Here is a 23912-nt window from a genome sequence, read left to right as displayed (position 1 = left end):
GAGATAAATTCAGACCCTACCATTTCCCCCCAAAAACGTGATTATTTTTTTAAGCTTTGCACACGAAGACCTTGCTGTACATCTGTAGATGGGGGCCAAAGCTAGGGTGACCGAGTGTGGACTGCAATGTAAACATTCACTATTTTACTCACTTGACCCAATGAGGTTAATTATTAATTGCTAACACATCCAAAGTGATTGCAGGATGCAGACCTTAAAGATCAGTTAAAGCCTGATTCTGCTTCATATACTATAAAACTTGACAGTAAGAAAAACAAATTGCATTAATGTTGTGTTCAATTTCCTTCAAAGTGAATGTACTGTACCATTCTTCCAGCTACATTATAAGTTACTACAAAGTTTATCATTAATGCTCTCAAAGCAGAAAATTCTAACTAGTATCAGAATGAGGCAGCTGACTAAAGGCATTTAAGACACCTCATGTCCTTCCAACATAAAAGAGCTTACAGCTTTTATCTTTTGTATACAGCTTTGAGATTTGTTTTGTTTTTACAATCAAGCGGTATATAGACTTAAATAAATAAATAGGGTTAGTAGCTATCTAACATACATGGGCTTATTTTGAAACTTATCAGGATTATTTTTGAACAAAGAGATGGAGAGGAAGACCAAAAAAAACCCCCACAAAATGAAACCTGGATCACCTCCAGGGTAGCATATTGTCTTAGCAGTTTCATTGGCAGCCGGCCAGATATGAGAAGTATTCTTGCAAAATGAACACAGAGAAATTTAAAAACAAGTTATCGTTTAATGCCTCAACCAAAAATACCATTGAGGTCTAAAATCAAGAAGACTGTTTAATTTAGTAGAATTCTAATGTCTAGACACTGGTCTCAACATTTCGTTTTAAACAATATTCTCACTTTTATGGAAGATATGCTTATCTTCAGAAACAACAGTGATAATTAAAAGTTGGTAAAAACCAAGCAAATACTAAAGAAGTGTTTACCATTACTATTATGATAAACCTTTGTTCATCCCAAGTCACCTATTATTATTAATAGTATTATTAATAAGTCAAAGTTAGCAGTATTTATGATACTTCTAACAGATTTGCATGGGTAGTTTCATATTACAATTCTTAACGCTATCTTCCAAGTTTAATGCACAGGTTCTTATTCTCTGCATCTTCAATACTGGAAGATTTGTTCAGGCCTGCAAAGATCTAAAGTCAATATCACACTGTATAAAATCCACCTGTGGCAAACTTGCAGAAATAAAACGTGTTTGCATTTTAGAATCCTGTGCAATGAATCAAACCACGTAGAATCAAACCTTTGGGAACCAGATCTGATATGGGTGCAGAGGAAACCATGCATGCTGTGACTTGCTTCCCTTTCTGAATAGCAGCTTTCCTACAGCCATCCCTAGGACCTTAACCCTAATGCATCTCCAAAAAGCTTTTCAGTGGCTAATTAATCACAAGTGCATTATACTCTTAGTTTTAGTTTCTGTATAGTTTCCTGCAAATAAGCTACTCAGAATAAGCAGCAAGCATTCATCACACACAAGATTGTTCATGGTATCTTTTCTGCAAGTTGTGATTTCTTCAAGCGTATTCTGAAGAATGTCCTCCTTGGCCTATTTCTTGTAAAATAGCATTATGCAACTGCATTTACAGTGTGCGTGCAACATCATTAGTAAAGATGAACCATGCTCTGCATAGTCAGTTTAACAGCCTTTTCAAAATGCAACGTTCAATTGTTGACTTCCACCCTTGAATGCAATTGATCTACGCCAGCTAGTGTGAAGCATAACAATTCCAAGGCTCATGATATCTGAACTAAATAACGCAACACTTTCATTCAAAAGTCATTGTTTTAAAAAAGAGAGAGAGAGAGAGAGAGACAGTAAAATTTTCAGTAGGGGAATACATAAAAGTATTTTTTTTTTCTACTTACGTTCACACGTGTCCCCTTTTTGCTGGAAACCAGCTTTGCAGATACACTTTCCAATAGGTACTAACCATTCTCCCTCTGCACTACAATGCATTCTAGGAGAGTTCTCAGCCTCTTCTTCTGCGCTGCTGACACAGGTTCCTCGTACCTCAACTAAGGAGGAGAACTCTGACCCAGTCACTGTATCTGGAAAAATAGCTAAGTTCTCAATAATGGACCAGCACTTCTTGTAGTATACTTTGACAGAAACCAAAGCAATGCAGGCACCTACATCCTGAAATGCAAGGTAGAATCCTTTTTTGGACAGAGGTCCAATCTCTCTCACCTCTGTGTTAAGTTTCATCTTTCTCTCCCCAAGGTCACCTTGGGTAAAGCTTTCATCAGCTGCAATAGTATCTATTTTTACATACAGGTTTTCTCTGATACTCCTGCCAGTGTCATAGTCTGTTTCGTAATAATGCAAGTTGAAAGTTTCTTTACATGTTCCCAGGACTCCAGGAAGGCTATTACAATCCCTCAGAGTAAATTTTAGTTCTACAAAAATCCTTTGTGCATTGCCTTTTGCGATCCAGTTAGTCCGAAGCCAGTTATTTTGGTTAGGTTCCATGACTTGGCATACCTGGTACGTTCGTATAGGCGTGTAGTTTTCATCCAGCCCACTAATTTCTTCCCACTAAAACATAAAAGAAATAATTATTCACATTAAAATAGGACATTTTAGCATGCTTAACAATAAAGCATCTTTCTCAAAAATATTGGGGGGGGGGGAGGGAATTGAACTGTGGTGTAGTAGCCAAAGGAGTGAGCAGCCCTGGTTCTCAATCTTACCTGAACTATGCAAGTTGCGTTTTACCCTCTGCCCTATCTAAGATACAGATTGTGAGTAATACCAAACTACTTTACAAGTTTGTTGCAAGGATTACAAGATACAGTATTTTAAGTGAAACAGTTTGGACACACTAAATTGCTATATGAATGTTTTTATAACCAGACTGTATCCATTTACTTCATCTTGCATTAAATGGCTACTCTAGATCTGACGGGGGGGAAACGGGAAAAATTTGTCACTGATTCCATGGACTATGGTCTGCAATCTTAATAATTAAAGGAGAAAACTAAGACTATAGAGGAACACTCTTCCAACTGTGATTCGGCAGACATCCTCACTTTTGACCTCTATGCATCTCTTGAAGATTTTATGGCACTAGGCATATACAGTTGTTTACCATTTTCTGGAGTAGCTGGTCATTTTAATGATGTTCTGTACAACTTTTAATGAAAGAGAAAGGCTATGTTTTTATATTGCTGCACACAGGACTGGTATTTTAGGAAAGGGTGGTATATAAATACTTTCATAAATAAATAAACAACACACACAAATTTTGTGTGCCAAGATCTAAAGAGGTTGTGTCTGACATGGCAGATTTTTCCAGATCACTTTCTCAGACAAGCTCAGGGAGGTTGCAATTAAAAGCCCTGCTGGCTTTACTAAAGCTTCCTACACAACCACACTGGATCCCAGCCATAGTCTCTGAATTGTATTATTCAATAGGCACAGATTCACAACACATTTGATACAGAGAAATGGCAGGCAGGTCCATGGGGCTACTGCTGAGTTATGGGCTTTCCATTCTACAAAATCAATCAAAACTTCAGGGATATGAAAATAAACAAAATGCCTTTAGAAAGATGTAAATTTACAAACAAAGGCTGCAATATTGGGGCTACAATCTGCTATGCAGCCTCTCTGCAGCTGTCTAAGAGTAAAAAAGTATGCTATGTGGAATTTTGAGTAGGTAAAAAGTCTCTGTGTTACAAAGGTATGCATATGGTATTCAGTGAAGCATGAAGGCATTCTAATAATTAGGGACTGCATCCTTAGATTTCTACTTCCTTGAATATTAGAAATCAGAACAGAAAGTTTACATTAGAAATCAACTGTTATCAATTCTAATTGTTTGAAACAGAAACTACTATTTTTTCTTCATAGTCATTTTACATGAACTGCAAAAACTCAAGTAAATCATTTTTTAATTTAACCCAATGTCCTACTTGGTTCACAGTAACAATTCAGGTCCCTAAATTCCTAACTTGTAAAAATCATTCAGCTATGCTAGTCTAGTCCAGATTATCTTTATTTCAATGTGTTTTCTTCTGAAGGAAGGAAAATAATAATATTTTCTCCTGTAGGTAATGAATAAAGCTGTTTTGAGCGAAGATTGAGGTGGTTCATCGGTCGATGAAAAAATAGGTGATTGAGCATAGTTCAATGGGAAGGCCAAAGTGCTAGTTGAAAAATATATTTCCAAATCTAACAAATGAAGAAAAATTACCACATTCCATGTGGGAAATATCATAAGGCATACAGCCTATCACTGACAGCCATATCACCTTACAGCTTTGATCCTGGAATTGCATGAGGTGATACAAGACAATTATCTTTGATGAATTACCACATGATTATATTGCTTCGTATAATCAAGTTATGGCTGCAATTATATCCAAAATGCAATCTGAATTAACCCTTTGGAGAAAATAATGACATTTAAATTTGGCTTATCTATTGAAACTGATATTAGATAAAGCTTACATCTATATTGCAAACTATCTAGGTATAACTTTTCAGATTTTGTTGTTGAAAACGAAGGAATATATAAAAGTTAGTAGTGGCATACAGTATGCTCCTTCAGGCAAAAGGTCAAGGCTATTTTTGCATATCCCTCCCCCCCCCACCACCCCTTGTAGTCCCCATGCCTCTACAAATCTACTCAAGAAGTTTGGGAGACCCTTCAGAAGATGGCAGAAGATGGGAGATGGCATTGTGGGCTGCAGGGGAGAGGAAGAACAAGTGAGAGTCCTCTCCTCACTTCTACCCAAGAAAACATCACATTTGTGGAGCAGTAACCCCTGTCAGATGCAATTTTATTCTAAGAACAGAAAGAGCATTTTCAAAAATGGAAAAGCAGGTCTGGATTCAACCCAATGACTTTTATTATTTTTTGGGCAGTATTATTTCCTTAACATTGAACAGGCCTTGGAGTGTGAATCAGGTTGGGTCACAATCACTCATCTTCTTGTGGGAACAAATCATTACTCAGGACCAGTTATCTGTAGCACTTAATGATTAAGAACAGCTCATACGCATGCACCCTCCTAAAAAGAAACTATTTTTCTCCTCTCTCTTATTATTTGCAGTTAAGTGCTAGATCAGTATTCACATTAACTGTAGTTAACAGTAACTTTTATTCAGGTTTTGCTAACCGCTTTCAAACCCTGGTCAGCATCAGCCACTCCTTTTGTTTTGTGCTCACGGGGTGCTTAATTGTTGTTAATGCCAATAGGTAATGAACAGGTGGAATTTGTACCAGGTGACAGAAGGGGCTGAGTGGGGGATCTTGCAATCTCCCCCTGAGAGAAAAGTGAAACCCCTGCCATTTTAACCATGGTTAAGGGGCTGCTCAGCATTATATCTACCCCAGTCATCACTATTAATGACTCATGGAAGGCAAGCACTAAGGAAGACTGGCCTACCATGCTCAAAGCCATGTATCACACAATAGTTCACAAGCCTATTTGACAGCAAATGAGATCATTTTAGTGTTAGTCCACTTCTCTAAGAAAAGCAGACATTGATGAACTGATGCTGGAACTTATTACCGCAAAATATATTATGGTTGTAAATGTTGAAACGCACAGAAGTTGTAAATATAAAACTGTATTTTCAAAGCACTGCAGTATTTATGTTACAATACGCATGATACGACATGTTAGCTTAATGAAATGCACACTGTTGCTTTAGTGAGCTGAACTAATTGCCCACTGAAACTTAATATTCCCTTTAAGAAAGGAATCATGTGAAGCTACATTATATTAAGTCAGACCAATGGTCTGCATAGCACAGTATTGCCAACTGACTGGCAGGCAAATGGCTGTCCCGCCCTTATAACCAAAGTTCTTTTTCAATGGGGATGAAGTCTGCAATCTTCAGTGGTACAGCACATGCTTTGTATACTGAGCAATGGTCTCTTCTCATTTCACTGCTTAGAACAATACATAACACCAGGTTTGGTATTATGAGGGAAATATGTTATCTGTCATAACTGTGAGAAAGGAAACCATCTGAAGACATTTTCATACTGAAAATTCAAACAAATTATGTATATTGCAAGTTAAGTGTACATATTTACTTTCTTTCGTTGGTTTGAGTACCAGTAGGTAACTGCAATTACCTTTTCTTAATTTGAAAACTCAATCTAAGCCAGAACTGATGCCTGCATTTAGCTTAAAGTAGGGACATAAGAGACAATCACCTTGAAATAAAATGTTTCAATATAGTATATTAATCTCCCAGCTTTAATGTGTATATAAACAACTGAAGAAATGTGCTGATTATCAGAAGTATTCTACTGGTACTTTCTAGAATTACATATAAGAAAACACATTATTGCCTTTTTTGCCATTAATAATGAAGACTTTGGTTTGATTTTCTTTGGTTTCAGAACATGCACTAAGAACACTGAAACTAATTTTTCCTCAAGAGCCGTCAACCTCTCCTTGAAAACGTGTTAAGTTCACTTGACAATGCTTGGACTCTAGTGCATACAGCAAATAAGCATAATAAATGCAGACATTGTGCCTTTTTATTTGCTAGATGACACCAGTATTTTTTTATTTGTCAGGGCTACAATGCTTTTCTTTTAATCAGTATCTTAAATATGACACTTACAGCATGGACTACCACTGAAGTGTATTCCCATCACCTTTCATCAACATTTTATATCCCCAGCCCCCAAACATGTGACCATGCCTTTATTATCTGAAGGTTGGACTACTGCAGTCTACCTAAAATTGTTCTTTCCAACACGCATATGAAGTTATTATTCGTCTTAAACTTTCAGCTCACATTACATTTCGAAAGCCTTCAAACTTACCTTCACCCTATGTTGGATTGAGTTTACGATCTTGCTTTTCAACTAAGACACTTACAGGTTTTCATTCTTCTTATATACAGGATTTGTTACACTTTTGTATCCCCACTCACAGTTCATGCTCTTTCAGTTCCACATTTCTTTATAAGCTTTGGATTAAAGGATTGATTGCGCAAACCTTTATTCACAGGCACTCAAAGAGACTGTGTGATTTAAGAACTACTCTAAATGGTGGGCAACCCAATCCTCAAAGTGCTGAGGCAGCAGAATCCCTTTTAATTAAATCAAAATTTCATCAGAGGAAAATTATTACAGACGCTTACTTATTTAAACTGCCCATATGATATAGTTTCTAGGGTGGTTCATTTTTAGAAGAATCTAGATTCCTTCATTCCATGATATTGTTTCTAAGCAGATCTGAGATGGGCGTTTCTCATATGATCAGATGAACGAAAAAAAGAAAGTCTAAATAGGAATGACTTAGTTATATAAGTAATGTCAAACTACATCAGGATATGTTTGTTAGGTAAAGTTCTGAAAATAAGTACATAAAATTTCTGCTTTAATGGCAGCAATTTTTGTATCTTGATCTTTAAGTTCTATAAAAAAATTAAATGCTTGAAATGTTTCTCATGTTTTGAAAACACTCGTATTATTAAATTATAGAACACAGGTTTGAACTATACCTCCTTTCCCAGGAAAAATGTTACACTGCAAACATTTTGGGAAAATGTTTAATTTAAACTGTGTGTGTGTGCGATTTTTTTGGTGCAATTTATTTTCTCTTGTTCTTGTGGTATACTTACCCCATTAGGAGGAGAAGAAATCCATTCCAACTCTGTCTGTTGTGCTTTAGAATCCAACAATATTACTGAAAGAGGGGAAAAAATTGTGTTAAAATTATTTTAAGAATCAAGTTTCATTTATTAAATTATCTTTCCCTAAAAAATCAATTCAAAAAGTATTAACACAGAGCAGTTGGATGAACTTCCTCAAATGCAGATGACTAATTTTTCAGGTATAATTTATTAGATAATATAAAACAAAATTGTATCGGGAAATGACAGAAAATACAAAAATATATATTTTAATTTTCATTAAGGTACATTTCTTATGCAACATGCATTTATATACATTAACATTAAGTTACTTTTTAATTTTTTAACTATGTAATAACCTATTGTGATCTGTACTAGTCAAAGATGTATTAGAGAATGTGAGTGACAATAATGTTTATGTGTGTATATAAAACAATATATTATACCGGGATGTCAAAAATAATAAAGCCAGTTAATTTGGAACTTTTCATGATCAAAAATATACATATATCTCAGCTTTACAATTCTTCATTTTACAATAAATTATTAAAATGTGCATATGCATATTGAGATCCAGGAAATATATTTCAAAAAAGACGAAGATGAAACTGACAGATGTTGAATGCAATTGGAGTGGGGGGGGGGTTGCCACTTCAGCAAAACAGAAACTACACTTCTGTTTTTTACCTATAAAATTTGTTATAAATTACAAGTACTGTAAACTTACCTGCTACTTAGAAGTACTGTTATTTTACAGTAGTTTCTGACTCAGTCCAATAAACAAAATAAAATAGAAAGGGGCTTATACATGGGTAGTGATATAAATTTATTTATAATTTACTGAATATGAGTACTATTGAGTATTATCATAAAGCTTTACTGACACATTAGTGCATTTAGTTCCACAACACCTCTTAAAACTGTTGGTCAGTATTAAAACGGCAAATAATGAAATATTATTTCAAATAGCATCATTCTGCTAACTGCAGATACAAACTTGGTGTTTCTTTTTTTTCTTTTTTACATTGACATGTTTTAGTCAAGAGTACATTTTACTAATCGACTGTTAACAAAAGCACCTTTCAGTTTAAAATAACCAATTAATATAAATCAATATACAGCCTGCAGTTCTCTACACAGTTAATTAGCAGTAAATTATATTGAAATCCCTGCCCAAGTGTGTAGCTGGCTGCAGTCTTAGATTTAAAAGTACTTCTTGCCATGAGTACCTTTTGAAATCTATCCATGCACGCTGGCATATTTTGAGAAATAAGCAAAAATATACTTCCCATCATTTGTGGAATATATTCAGACATTGTCTGATTTTGTAATCCAGTGTTAACCATGTATAATGGGAGTAATCACTATTGATTTTAATTCAAATTACTTCCAACCAAAGAGAAATGCAGCCTTCCAACCTGATCATCTATGCTCACAAATGTGAGAGTCCCACTTAGGTGCTTACTCTCAAATAAATATGCACCAAGGGTTGCAGCCCTACACTTAAGTATATTGTGGAAAGCATATTGTTTTAAAGAATCTTTTTGCATCCTTACATCGTGCCTTCTCAATGAAGTTCAGGCCCTACTCAAACTTTAAATAGCTTCACTTTTCATTTAATTATTTATTTAATTAAGCCAGGTATCTAAAAGACTTCAGCTATTAATGGTCTCTAACTAGGAGTTAATAGAGTTCTGTGTATTGCTGTTGCTAATTAAAGACCATGCTGATAAGCTTAGCTAAAAAAAAGTCATAGTGCAGGTTTAGCCCTCCATGTCTCCATCAGTACATCTATTGAAAACAGGTTGTAATTCTTTAATTGCACTAAACATTCCCAGTGGTACTCAAACAACCTAAACATGTATTGTACACAAAATTATAGTGAAAGGGGTATCTCTCTTCTGTGTCTTGAGTACACAGAATACAAGTTTTAAAGTGCTTAGTGTGTGTTAACTTGATTTTTCAAAGTTATGAGAATAATCCTATTTTATGATACTGACTTTTAAAGAAACAACAACTTTTTGGGGAGAGAAAAAAAATACTTTCACAGGTGCTGAGGGACCCTTTATTTAAGTTTCACAAGCAAACTTCCCTTAAGTTCTGCCAAGTACTCAAAACAGAGGTTTTTCTTTTCCAAAGAAACAAGTCCCTCCAACAAACCAACCAACTCAAACCAGGTCAATAACAACAGAAAATGAAATACATTTTAGATGCTGTTAGAGAAAGGCCTCTAATGAAGTCTGTAGCCCACACATCGGCCAATTCCAGCTTTGCGGCAGTAGTCAGATCCCCCACTGATCAACAGCTCAAAAATAAAGGACAGCCGGTGTAACTTGCCAGATAGAAAACTATTCCATGAACAGTGGTGCTACTATATAAAACTAGCTGTACCTTATGGAGCCACTTTGGGGGGGGGGGTCAATTGTAACCTTTGGTACCCATAAAGCAGAGCTTTCCAAACTTTTTGTGTTGGTGACACACTTTTTAGACATGCAGCATTTCGTGACACAGTAATTCAGTTTTATTAGCAAACCGGAGGTTAAACAAACCCCTCAAAAGAGCATGGGGAGAGTTTGCATGACACACCTACACACTGCACCCAACACAATTATATGTCGCAACACACAGCATGGAAAGCTCTGCCATAAGGGTATATAGTTTTTGCATGTTATTTTATTATGCCATTTTCTGAAGTTCGTCTCCCCTCTCTGGCAACCAGATGAAGTGAGTGCCAAAGAAATTACTCAACACATTTTCACACCTGATAGCTATTCTCAGAATGGTTGATAAACTCATCCCCCCGGCTTACAAAATAAAACAAAAATATATCTCTCCCCCCCCCCCCTCACTGCTGTTCAGTTTAGGACACAAGCCTGACTGGGAGCCATACCATCTGATTTGGATCTATCCTTGGCCCTATGGATGTCACACACTGTGATCAGGGGGATCACTGTGATCAGGTATGTCAGGGGGAAAGGAAAGAAGTCTTGGGACACCTTCAATAGTGCATATCTATTAAACATTTTTAAGGTGTCCCAATACTTTTTTGTTCTCACCAGTGACCAGTGCATCCTACCCTAACCCTGAATGTGCCAGAAGACACCTTTCTGCAATCTCCTTTAACAATCTAACCAAGAGCCCCTTTGGCATTGCCAGCGGGGAATGTGCCTCACTTTGCACATGCCCAGAAGCACTTGATTTTACTACTTTTCCCGCACCAGGCCTGGAAAACAGCAGAAGCCTTTACTCAGAAGTAAGCCCCATCTAGTTCAGTGCAGCTGAGCCTCGAGTAACAAGCGCAGCCGAAGCCTCAGAGCAAAACAAGCCCCCAGCACAAGCGAGTTCTGATTTGGAACTTAGTCCGGGGAACTGGTCTGGCCCGGAGGAAGGAAAAGGGAAGCGGAGCATCTCCTCGGGGCTCCAGCCTTCCCTCAGGCGACTGAAAAAGAAGAGGCAGCTCTGCTCCGAGCACCCAGGAGAATGCCGCCTCCCTCCCTCCCTCCCTCCCGGGCTCAGGAGGCGAGCAAGACTTGCGCCTTCGCCCTTCGCGCCTCGCGCAGCCGTCCCCGTTCAGCTAATGAAGTGACGCGGCGGGGGCAGCCCGTTCCCGCGCTTCTCCTCCTCCTCCGCAAGCGCCCCCTTTAGCCTTTTACGCGGAGTTCCCCGACCGACACCCGAACTGAGCCGGCGGGATTTGTTTCCAGGGAGCGGAGAAGAAATCCCCGTCCGCTGGCCGAGATGGAGGCTGGCGACCCTGGCTCTCCCTCACTAATCTCAATAGCCACTGAACCCGAGTCCCCCTTGAAAACGAACGTCAGGATGTCGTGGGGCTGGGTGCCTTTCCCCCTCTTCCCCACAGGCTTGTTTTCCTCTTGCCCCCCCCAAACCCCACGAGGCCCCCCCTTCTTTTAAAGGTGGCTTTCATACACACCACCGTGAGCGATGGAATCTTTTTTTTTTTTTTTAGTGGCCGTCGATTCCCCCCCCCCCCCGGTCTCTCCGGACCAGAAGGGGGACTGAGCAGGGTCTCCAAAGTTGGAGAGGAGTTTTGCGAGGCTGCCCTAGGTGAACTCCAGAGATCACACCACACACACACACACACATACACGAGTTGGGTTTTTTCTCCTCCCCTCCCCCTCCAGTCAATTCACAAGTCATAGACACAACGGGGTGGCTGAAGTGACACCGGCTTCGGTCTGTCCGGTGTCCCTCCCTCCAACAGGGCACCGCGTGAGGAGATGCGGGCTTCTTTCCCACCCCAGATGCCGCCCTCCCGGGAGCCGGGGCACCGCTGCCCGCCGCCTCCCCTCCCCTCCTCATCCTTTCGCCAGCTTTCCCTCGGCGTTTTCCGCCTTCCGGATAAACTTTCCACAGCCTGCCGGAGCGAGAGCGCCTGATTTCGCCCTCTCTCCGCCTGCCTCGGTCCAGGGCACGTTTGCACCGAGGAGAGGAGGACCCGTCCTTCCTAGCTCCGACTATAGGCTAAGCCATGCATTCTACCTCACGCCTATAAACTCAAAAAGCGAGAATGTATGGAGTGGGGGGGTCCTCTCCCCCGCCCCACAAAGACATTATATCCCCTCGAACATATATGTTCACAGCACCTCACATTTCCCTCAAGGCAAGGCAAGAGGTGTATTTTACATCTCGTGGGGAACCGTTTCCTTTCGCAGCTCTGCGAAACTACGTTTTGTAAAAGACGGAGGAGGTTTTCGAAGCCCCCGGTTGCCATTCAAGAGGGAAGACGCCGAGGAAATAGATTAGCTCCCTGCCATACACAGAAGCAGCCTATGGATTATGCACAACAGAGGGCGCGGGTGGGGGGGGGAGGCAAAGCACATCTCGTGAAAATGTGCATACAGCTAATACACACGCGCACGGAGACTGCATATGTGCTGCAAATAGTTCTACATGAGGCGGCTGCTGCTGCTCCGCCTGCTCCTTCCTCTCGGACTAAACGCCGCCGCTCCGAGAGCTGCAGATCCCGCTATCAATACGAAGCGGGCCAGTCAGACTTTCGGATGAGCTGCTCTAGGTGACACGGGCGACTCCAAAGAAGCGCCCTCGCTCCCCACGCCAAGGGATCGCACCCTCCGTCCCCAAACTCCCCTGCAGTCATTCCTCCACAAACTCCGGCGGGGAGGTGGGGCTGGGCGGAATCTTTTCCTATTTTATTATGTCGCTGGTGGGGCATCGAAGCGGGGTAGAATTGCACTGCATACGCTATCAGCCACGTTTTAAGTTGCCACCTAATCGCGATAGAAGAAACTCCCCAGCGGTCCTACCGATATGCGCCCCCACCCCCTCGCCAGCCCTGAAACCATCCCAGGGCTTTGCGTCACGTGCACACCTTACAGACCTAAATCCTGATAGGAAACGCGCCGTTCTTTACAGACAACGCAGAGACAATCGGGGTGCAATGGGGATCCATTATCATCTATGAATGAGGTGCTCGCTCCCTTGCCCAGGACTCGGCACGGGGCTGCGGGTGCCCAGCGCTGCCCCTTTCATCTCTGCTGGGCTCGAGAGGGAGAGGGGAGAAGGGGCTGCATGCAGTTGCAATCTCCGGGAGCAAGAATAGAAGCCCTTGCAACGAGATAAACTTTTGTTTTCGGCATCGCCTTACCTTCTTTCGCAGCCTGTGCCTCCCCCGTGTGTGCAAAGCGAAGCAGCCAGACGCAACACAAAATAATCCATGAAGGGAGCCTACTTTGAAAAACCATGGTGCATGAGGTGTTTAAAATATATCTAATTACATATATATTCGAGAGAGAGAGAGACTGTGCGCTGGTTGCTGTTGCTCCCGCTGCTGCCACTCGGTGGGGATTAAAGAGCTTGTTCTGTAACGTGTTTTATTTCGCAGCGCTCTTGCCCAGAGCTCGCTCTCTCCCCGGCTGCCTTCTTCCCCTTGCCCTACTCGCTTTTCCTCTCCGTATTTGCTGCCTGCGAGTCTCCGACTGCAGACCGGCCGCTCGCACCACACTCCAATAATATCAATAGGCGCGGGGGGGGTGGGAGGAGGAGGAGGAGGAAAGGGGGCCGGGCCAAAGCCGGGGAGAAGAGCCCGTCCTTCAGAATGACTGGCAGGAGAGCCCAGCCTACGAGAAAGCCGGATTCCGGGTTCTGGAGGCACGGCTGGGCAATGAGTCGCTCGGACGGCGGAGGCGGAGCGAGGCGTCTCAGCCAGTCAGCGGCGGAAGGTGTCAGGTTGCAGCTAGTCCCGGATTCCCCTTCTGGTGCTCGTATTCTTAGCGCTCGCTGGCGGGAGGCGGGCGTGGGTCTGTCTGAGGGTCAAGCTGCACATTTAAGTTAAGCGGGCTTTAAAAGTGCGAGGCTGGCGCTGGCACTTTTTTTTAAAAAAAGGACTAGCAGCTGATGAGCAGCTGTTGCAAGGGAGGAGATCAAACTGCAAGGAGCAGCCTCCCCATCTCCCCTTCCCCTTGCTTTGCGCTTGCAGCAGAGTTGGAAAGGAGACCAGGCAGAAAGCGGAGCGCCTCCTCCTCTGAACTCCGCCGCTTTGGCTGGGGTGCAGTGACATCCCGAGCTCCTCGTTCTTCCTCATCCCCTCTGGGCACTGTGGCAGGGAGAACTGGGCCCATGGAGGTGCCTAGAAACAAAATGCAACCAGTCACCTCTGCCAGCCCCGCTCCCTTCCCCTCCAGGAGGTGCCCCAGGCAGGGTTGGGCGTGGAAAGAGCAGCCAGCTGAACCTCTGGCTGGCTCACCTGCACTCTTGGTGGTGCAGTGATTGGGTCCCAAAAGGCCCAACCTTCCCTGCGAATGGGAGGATGAATTGACTACTCTTATAAAGGGCCATCTTATTTTCTTGGCTACCTCCCTCTGCGTGGCCTTAATGGCCACACAAAAGTTGAGGGAGCAGGCAGAGATGGTGGCTGGTCCTCCAGTGAGCACCCACCGTGTCCTTGTGCTCCCTTGTTCCTCTCTGAGTGGCTCTGCCGGTCCCAATCCTTCCTGCTGCTGCAGTAGCAGCAGCCAGTCCAAACTTGCAAGGGTGAATGGGCAGGTTCAGAGCAAGAGGGCGGCTGAATAATCACGGGCAGCAGCAGCCAGCATTTGTCCAATCCTTGCTACTGAGAAACAGAAAATGAGCAGTTGTGGAGACAGGAGCTGCTTCTGCCAGAAATAGCCACAACCTCCTGTCTCACTGAAGCACAGAAGGAAAGATAAGGTTCACTCTCCACCACTGTGCTGCCCAGAGAAAGGCTTGGAGAGGGTGTGTGAACTGGCAGAGGTGGCTGCTTACATTTTCTCTCTAGGCAGCACCATGGGCCAGGTTTGTGCTGACAGGTTCTCCAAAGAGAGCAGAGGTAAGAGCAGCCTCCAGTTTCTCTACCTTGAATGCTTCCCCAGCAGACTTCAGAGGAGGAGATGCCTTGTCGGTAGGAGTGGGTGTTCCTGACAGTAGGGAATCTCTCTTCCTCATTTCCAGCTTCTGTTGCAGGCCAGGAGGAGGGAAGCCAGGTTGCCGTTGCTGCTTAATCTTCACTCCTTGCCAGCAACACCTGCTGATGGGCTGCTTTTCCTTCAAAGTAAAAGTGGCAATGTTAAGCATGTTTTCTAAAAAGCATGCACACTATAGTGCAATGTGTGTTGTTTGCTGCTGTAGCAGCAAACATGGAAGGACTTTTCCCAGCAAATAATAGACACAATCTGGTGTTCAATTTTTTTAAGCTGATAGAGCGAGATTTGAGAGGATTTTGTTCCCAAGTTAAAGCAACTGAAACGGCTTTAAATAAAGTTCCTTGAATGATCTAGAAAACAAATTACATAAGCAAACTCTTGTAGCATACCCTAACTCTCCCTAGCTCCCCACTTTCCTGAACTTTCCCAAGAAGAACTCTCCACTCCCTTCAATTTCAGCTTCTCAAAAAAAAGAAAAGGGGAAAAAAGATTATTTATATTGTTTGATATGTGGATTTGGCTCAATTTAAGACTTTTATATAGATCTGGGTCAAACTCACAGCTTTGAAACTAGTGGAAGTATATGTGTACAGTACTATGTGCATATAGTTTAAAAAAAGAATCACCAGTTTTTCTAATTTTAGCCTTTGCAGATTGCAGTGTCCTTTTTGGCATACAGAATAAAAGAACAAGAACATACAAATGAAATATTCTGGTGTGTGTGTTTTTTTTCTTTTTTAAAAAAGTGATAAGAAAAAACTATGTAACACGATACCGCATCCGTTTGATCTGCTGGCTAAAAACATCTGCAATAAAACATTTGGTTTTGTTTCTGAAGCAGCCATTGCAAATATAAAACAACCTCTTTTGATTGTATGTAATTCAAAACCTTTGTATACTTTGCAATTCTTTAAAAAGTAAAATTATTAACATTGGCAACCTTTTCAGTTTTATTACGTTGCCCCTTTACGCCTTTCCACAGCAGTTATGAAGAAACCAGTCAGACAACATAAATCTACTTGCTGTTTGGCTCACCACCCCCTAACACACAACCAGAAACAAGAACTAATCGGATAAAAGTAATTTTGTTGTTTACAAAGGAAAATAAAGTTGTCAGTTTTTAAAAGTTCACCCCAGTGATGAAAAGCATGCTTACTCTGCAAAATCTGATTGTATTGGGGATCTTAGCAGTGCCCTTTGTAGGAATGGAATACATAACAAAATTAATTATTATTTTTGTCAAGAATTGCAAAAAGTTAAAGAATAGTTGTTTTCTACTTTGGAAAAAAGTTTGAAACCAGAGACGATTATATGTAACTGAAATGTGAAACTTAGTAATGAATTACTAGTAATGATTTTTAGAAGAAATATGTTTCTACATTTAAAAGGATTTATTGTTGCATTTTGCTATGAAACCCAACCTTCAGTCTGTGCCCTTTTAAAAGATACTAAATGGCATGCATGTTTATATCTTTGAAACAAATGTAATCAACTTGTGTAAACTAGAATTGCAGTTTTCTCTAACTGTAATATACCTTCACATTGAGGCTGGACAAGTAAACAATTATTGGTATATAGACAATGTTAGCCATACTTAGAGTAGACCCATTGAAATTAATGGGCATCAGTAACAGCCTAATTTAGTGGGATACAACCATAGGCTGCATATAGAAATATGTATTTTCGTGTGTATAAGATATAACAATATAAAATACAATCCAGTCACTTTTAAGTCCACATGCTTAACTCTCCCACTGAATTCAATGGGACTTTAATGTGCTTACTTATATAACTGTTTACAGATTTCAAACAAAATCTCCATTTATAAACTTTTCAATTACTGCAGTTATGTTTAAATTAATACAAATAGAAAGTTCAAAGTGTTGTACCTGCCTTATAGCTTCTGGATAACTTAAGACACATTAAGAATACTATAAATACTTTCTCCCATTAAATTGGAGACTACATATGTTGAAATAGGATAGCACAAGCAGAATCACAGGCACGAGTAGAATTACTGCTTTATATTGCTCTTTATCTCCTCTGTGTGTGCATATGTATTTGTGGAGGAGAAAAAACAACACTGAACTGTCCTAATCCCTGTCCTAACTAAGCATTCTTATCAGGAAGTAATTCCCATTGTAATCAATATTTTTTACTTCTGAGTGAGCATGGTTAGGGTTTAAGTGTAAATTGGGTGGGGAACATCAGGTCCAATACAACTCTCCAGACTTATCTGTCTGGACTTTGGACCTTCCCCTTCCTCCAGGCTACATCACTTACTGGCCTGTTCTATGCCTTCCTTGAGTGGTTTTGATTGGCGTGTGTTCTTGAACTGTTACAATGCTTTTGGCTTGCCCTGGTACAGAGGACTTATGTGTTTAGAATCATCTGACTTTTGCACAATTGGAATGTAGCCTATGATACAAAGGTAAAGAGTCACACTTGTTGCTCCACCCACTTTACCTCTGGTCCCACCCACCATCAGCATGTGGCCCCAGATATATTCTCACGAGACAACGGGGCCCTTGGGCTGAAAGGAGTCCTGGGGCAAGTAATTTTGCACAATTTAAGGCACCATTTTGTTATTCTACATCCTTTTCATAGTATGTTTGGTATTATTGTAGCAGTGACTCTAACATTGGCGGGAGAAACACCTAGTCCTAAAGAGGGGAATGAATCTTAGGGCTGGACAATATGTGGTTTTCAACATCGTGATGTATCGCCAGCTAAACATTGTGATATATTGATACAGTATATCAAGATGTCTGAAATAAGAATTGAACAATGTAAAGGCAAACAGTAGGACTGGGCAATACAGTGGTACGTCGGGTTCAGAACTTAATTCATTCTGAAGGTCCATTCTTAACCTGAAACTGTTCTTAACCTGAGGTACCACTTTAGCTAATGGGGCCTTCTGCTGCTGCCACCGCACAATTTCTGTTCTCATCCTGAAGCAAAGTTCTTAACCTTAGGTACTATTTCTGGGTTAGTGGAGTCTGTAACCTGAAGCATCTGTAACCTGAAGAGTCTGTAACCCGAGGTACCACAGTATCTGGTTTTCAACATTGTGATGTATCGCCATCTAAACTTCATGATATACCAATATATCAGTGTCTGAAATAAGGATGAAGCTATGTAGAGGCCTTGGCTGGCTTTACGGTTTTCCTCATGTTGTCATTGTTGCATAGCATACACACACATCATGATTCATGATATATTGCCAGGTCAAAAATTATTAAACCAGTATCACGATATGAACTTTAAACTGGTTTTGGACAATATATTGATATACCCCCTAGAAAGGATCTTACAGCAGGTAGAGCTAGATACACTTTCTACTAAGCAGCAGAGACTGGTTTCCTTGGTGCATCAGATAAACTTAGAAGGAGCCTGAGTTCAGGACAGTTTGAGAAACACCGTTTGATCAAGTATAACTTCCTATAAAAGCTATGAAACTTCACTAGATTCATTCCCTATGATGCTGTGCATTATTCTAATAAAGCTCCATTCCAATCGTCAATTTGCCGACCATACAGCAAGCCACAGCCCCATTGATTTTAATTAGCTGTGCACTTCACTCATGATTAGTAGTGGGTTGCTGTCCTTAGCAATGTCACTCACCCAAAATATATAAAATGAAAGAAGGGGACAGAATAAAAACTTGCTGTTACTGGAGCTGCACCAACGATGTACCACAGTGATCCCAGTGCTGTATAGAATTTCTGTACATATCATGGAAATTGCTTTAATTTTAAGAGCCTGACAGAGGTAAGCACTTTTTCCAAAGATTTATTTAATACGTATACCTTGTTCCTAGTTATCTGCTACTAAGGTTACCAGGTCTACATTGGCTTCAATTCATCAGGTCTTCAGCATCAAAGACTTCCACCCTGTTCACTGCTCCTCTGGTAGGGATAAACATTCTAGGTGCTGTTGTAGGTACAACAAAATGTTGCACAAGTAACATTAACGTGCCTAAAGCTGTAATACCCTATAACTTTTTTATTATGTTGGAGTTAATTACACCAAAGATAGTGGGGCCTACTTCACACAAAACATGCAAAGGATCGGTGTGCACCTTTCTTTGAATAGCATCATACAAAATATGTTTTGATATGAAGGTAAACACCAGTGAAAATTGGTAATACTGGGGTGATGATATATACAATGTGTAGCCAAAAGATCAATGTGTTTTGTCATTATTTTTAGATGCATTGTGATTTTTCATTGCATTGCTTTAAGGCTGATGTGGTTGCTGCCCTGAGATATTTTGGGGGGAAGAATGAGGTACATTTAATAAATCATTTACATTCAGCTTCTATAAAACCGAAGAGCCCTGAATCTTAAAGATATTTTTTCCTATTTCTTTTTGTTTTTAAACTTATAAAACAAATCAAACGTATAAAATAGCATCTAATTAATTCTGGTTTTGGCATATCTACATTCCCTACTGGGATACACACCTAAGTTGAAATCTTCTTTGATTTTGACTGACCGTGCTGTTTTCTTTTCCAGTACCTTTTGGTAATATTTCTTAACACTTTTTGTTTGTTCTGCAGTGGTACATTATAGAATCTACCCTGACTCATCCTGCTGGGTAGGTGCTATTTACCTTCTGTGAAGAAGAACAGATAGAAAAAAGAAAGAAAATGTTACTTACAAGTAAACTCAAACACCTATGGGGAATAAACTATAACCATCAATTTCCCCATAAAATTCCATGCCAAAAAGCCACTGGAGGCTCCATACAACTCAGTAGGTTACAGCTCAAAAACCATCAAATTAAAAGTTTAACCGCAACAATAAAATCAGAAGGCTGCTTTCTGAAACTGGTATTTTTAGTAAGTGAACATTTGCACTCCCTAGGCAAGTTTCTGCACAGTTCAAAATGGCCTGAATCCAGGTCCACCTTGTTAACGGTGACTGATTCATGTGTTAAATTTCCCACTCGTGGAATCTTTCCTGATTCTCATGCTTGAATTCCTATGGGGAAATTCATGAAACATTGTGTTCGAGCATGCAAATTGCTTGTTTAGCTATCTGTTTGCTTCAGAACTGAACTCCGAAACTAGAAAGGCTTATGCTAGTGTGGAAGCAAGTCACATGTAGAATCTGGCAGTGGCATCATTTACAGAAGCTAGATTGACAACTACTGAACAAGAGCACTCTCGCTGATGGCACCTTCCCTGATACAATCCTTTCCAAGAGAGCCTGCCAAATACAATCCCTCCAGACTGCGGCCCAATTCATGTTTTAATAGAACAGCATGGCTGCCACTTCCCTGTGGCTGTCTGGACATTTGAAAGACAGAATTGTGTGGGGTCACAAGGATCACACATAATGATGGATGAATTGGGTCTTACTTAGATCAGGATGGTTTCTCAAAGTGTGCTGAAGAATAAGATTTGACCATGGATTGGGAAGAATATCTTGAATACCAGGCATTTCCACCTACACAAATAAGACTTAGACTGAGCCTTGAGTGCTCGTGTATTTCATTGCTGTATTTTGAAAGCCCAAAACGTACTTGGGATAAGCTTTCTAATGAACACAAAGGGGCTAACTTCTGAGTAAACACACACACATAGACATGAAGTTCAGGTCCGCTCTTCTGACTGAGCAAGTCTCAGAAAAATCTGCCTTTCAGGAGATTGATTGCTTCCTAAATTACTCTAGTGAGTATTTGGATATTTATCCTAACCTGTTAGTCGAACATGCTTGTCACAGATGAGTGAATCAATGCCATTGACTGCTATCATTTGTGACCAGCAAAAATGGTTCCCTGAAGTCTCCCAAAAGCGATTATATTTCCTCAGTTTCTTTATGGTTCCAGTTCCAAAGTACATGGAATTTACAAGAATTACCATCCTGGCTATATTGCTTGAATGTCTTAAACCACCAAAGGAAAGTCTCTAGACATATCAGACTACTAATAGTGGTTTGACACACACTGATCACAGTATTGTCATATGTACATTTCTTTAAACCAAGGGCTGAGTTGTGGGGAAACAATTTCTACCAATCTTATGCATATTATGGACAGAATGGGAACCTCTGGCATCACTATGAGATTTTCAGCCAAATGTTTGGAATAAAAGAAGAAAATCTAAACAAATGGATGCCATAATATTGATTAAATGTGTAATTGAAGAAACAATACTTAAAGACAGAAAAATAGAGGAGTCCAAACTGGCAAGAATCTTGTCTGTTGTGTCATTGGAATAGCAAAGGTGTTGAGAGGTCAGACTTACACAATAGGAAGAGAGCTCCATGCTTGCTTCTGGTTTTATGTATATTAGTATGCGTACTCACTAATAAAACGAAATATTGCTTTATGTACCCCTGTCCCCTGAACACGGGCAGCAATTTGATTTCCTTTGCTGTGAGGTCATTGGAGGCGTACTTGAGTTTATTTACAAATACACAAGTTTAGCCTAGGGGGAGGACCAGCTGAAACACACTGACAGACAGGAACAGTCCACTGCTCCCACATCAGGTCTTCAGGAAGACAGACATCGCCTTAAAGATTCTTATACAGTCCAAACTTCACTCTCTCTATATTTTTTTCTTAGCATCAAAACTGTCCATTTGCTTTCCACAAATGTCTTCTTGTTTACATTAACACCAGCTTGGGGTGGGAGAGAGAGCAAGAATCATCACCCTTCCAGATATTTCATGGACTATCCCTAAGGCTATTGAGAGCTTTCAACCTTTAAATTCCATAACAAAATAGACAGTTGCAAAGACCATTAAGTTAATTCCCAGCAGCCTTGTTGGTCCAGTCACTTTAGCAGACTCCAGTGTAACAGTCATAGAATCACCATGTTGGAAGAAACCCCTAAGTCACCCAGCTCTCAATTACATGGCAATATGTAAAAATCAAACAAATGTTACTGATGGAAGGAGCGGCAAAAGCAGGTCTGAAAACTTCCACCATAGAATGCAGATGTAGGCAAACAGGCTAGAAATTATTTTGTCAAAAAAGTTGCTTGTTTTAACAACAGAAAGTCAAAATTCCTTCCTCATACACTGTAGTATATTGCCTTATTCTATTTAATTCAAATGTATGTGTACGTTTATAAAATCTCTATATTCCTATAGGGTGATTATTTCACCTTTTGCTTTTTGCACCAACGTAGTCTACTAAAATGTATGGACCAAATGACAAAAGGTGTGCAGGATATTTTCATATGCTGGGTACTTTTGTTTCCTTATAGATGACTCATTCCCCTCCATTTGCTTCTCATCATTTACATTGTACAATCCCTGCTCATGTAATTCCTTTCCTGCCACATGCTAAAGCAAATCCTTTTTCACTTCTTCTTTTCTTAGTAATGATTTGTGAATGAGCTCCCCCAAGCAAATCATCCCATTACACAACTCCTTCACTCCCTTTCTTCAAATCACTCCCACAGAAGCCACACACAGTGAGCTCTGTCCTCCTCCACAAAACCAATTCATGTTCCTTCCTCTAAATATGTGTAATCACTTTTGCTTAGATACGTAGATTACAATTACACATATAAGATTACCTCCATATATCCTCAAGCAGTTAATTGTGTGTGTGCATATACATTTGAATTATGATATCCCTTTCACACTTCCACCTACATACCATCCGACATTTGTCAGAGAAAAACATAAACTTGTCATACAGTAAGCAAACAAGGAGGTCATTGTAGAGCATTTAGCAAGCCTAATGAAAGACAGCGAGCTTCCTTTTGGGACTGGCAATTTTCTCCCAATTTTATTTTATTTTAATTTTTTTGTAAAAACAATCAGATATAGTTCCTTTTCATAACCAGATGCAGCATCTTAAAAAAAATTTTTGGGTAGCAATTCAGAATCAGATATAAGCACATTTTTGTCTCTCGGATTCTAACTTTTCGTAGGTTTTAAGCATTCAGTACACCTTTACAAAGCTGTCAGTTTCGCTTCCCAAGCAAGCCCAGTATGGCTACAGTTTACAGTATTGCTACAAATTGCGAATATATAAGCAAACTACACAGGGGTGGGGTGGGGTCGTTCATAAAGCAAGTCATGCATCAAGGTGAAGGGAAGTGGTAGCAACGTTGTGGCAATTTGTTGTGATCATGATGGGAGGGGACAGTAACAGAAATGCGATGTCACACTCATGCATTTGCCTCTCCAGCATAGTAGTATTTTTGTGCACTGTCTGTAACTTTCAAAAGCTGCCTTCTCTTGCTTTCCAATATCTCCCACCCTTTTCACGTGATATTTCACATTTGTACAGGTATACCAATATGTGCTAAAGATGCCATGATTGTGCGACACATATAGACTACAGTGGTACCTTGGGTTACAGACAGTTCAGGTTACAGGCGCTTCAGGTTAGACTCCGCTAACCCAGAAATAGTACCTCAGGTTAAGAACTTTGCTTCAGGATGAGAACAGAAATCGCATGATGGTGGTGCGGTGGCAGTGGGAGGCCCCATTAGCTAAAGTGGTACCTCAGGTTAAGAACAGTTTCAGGTTAAGAACGGACCTCCAGAACGAATTAAGTTCTTAACCCGAGGTACTACTGTGATACTTCGTATTGGAATGATAATGTGTGACAACCAGCAGACAGATGTATGTGAAAGGTATTTGACAATATTTTACAATGTTTATGACTACCCACACATAGTGAATGGGAAGCAGGATGTAGCCCAGCACTGACCACCTCATAAGGCCTGAAGAAGGCAAAGACTGGTGAATTCTGCACAAGTAGGGTGGGCAGGAGCCATTTTGGGCAAAAGCTTATGTTAGGAACATAGGAAGCTGTCTTGCTCTGTCCATCTAGCTCAATATTGTCTACACTGA

General features: G+C 40.6%; 1 protein-coding gene across 4 annotated transcripts in view; it reads right to left on the bottom strand.

The window, feature by feature from the left end:
• EPHA7 (EPH receptor A7) overlaps window positions 1-13662 on the bottom strand; it is a 166237-nt gene extending 152575 nt beyond the window's left edge. The window contains exons 1-3 of one of the 4 annotated variants that reach the window (XM_081906994.1): window positions 13292-13662; window positions 7654-7718; window positions 1923-2592 (exon numbers count right to left, since the gene is read on the bottom strand). In XM_081906994.1, coding sequence (XP_081763120.1) covers window positions 1923-2592; window positions 7654-7718; window positions 13292-13388 — 832 coding nt within the window. In that variant the 5' untranslated portion in view covers window positions 13389-13662. Of the gene's footprint in view, window positions 1-1922; window positions 2593-7653; window positions 7719-8392; window positions 8791-13024; window positions 13046-13291 lie in introns of those variants that run through there. The other 3 variants (XM_081906993.1, XM_081906996.1, XM_081906995.1) reach the window with 3 other exon arrangements.
• Window positions 13663-23912: the final 10250 nt, after the last annotated feature.

The sequence above is a fragment of the Podarcis melisellensis genome (genome assembly GCF_964234715.1).
Source record: "Podarcis melisellensis genome assembly, chromosome: 3".
Taxonomy (NCBI): domain Eukaryota; kingdom Metazoa; phylum Chordata; class Lepidosauria; order Squamata; family Lacertidae; genus Podarcis; species Podarcis melisellensis.
This window is presented reverse-complemented; position numbering and strand designations above follow the sequence as displayed.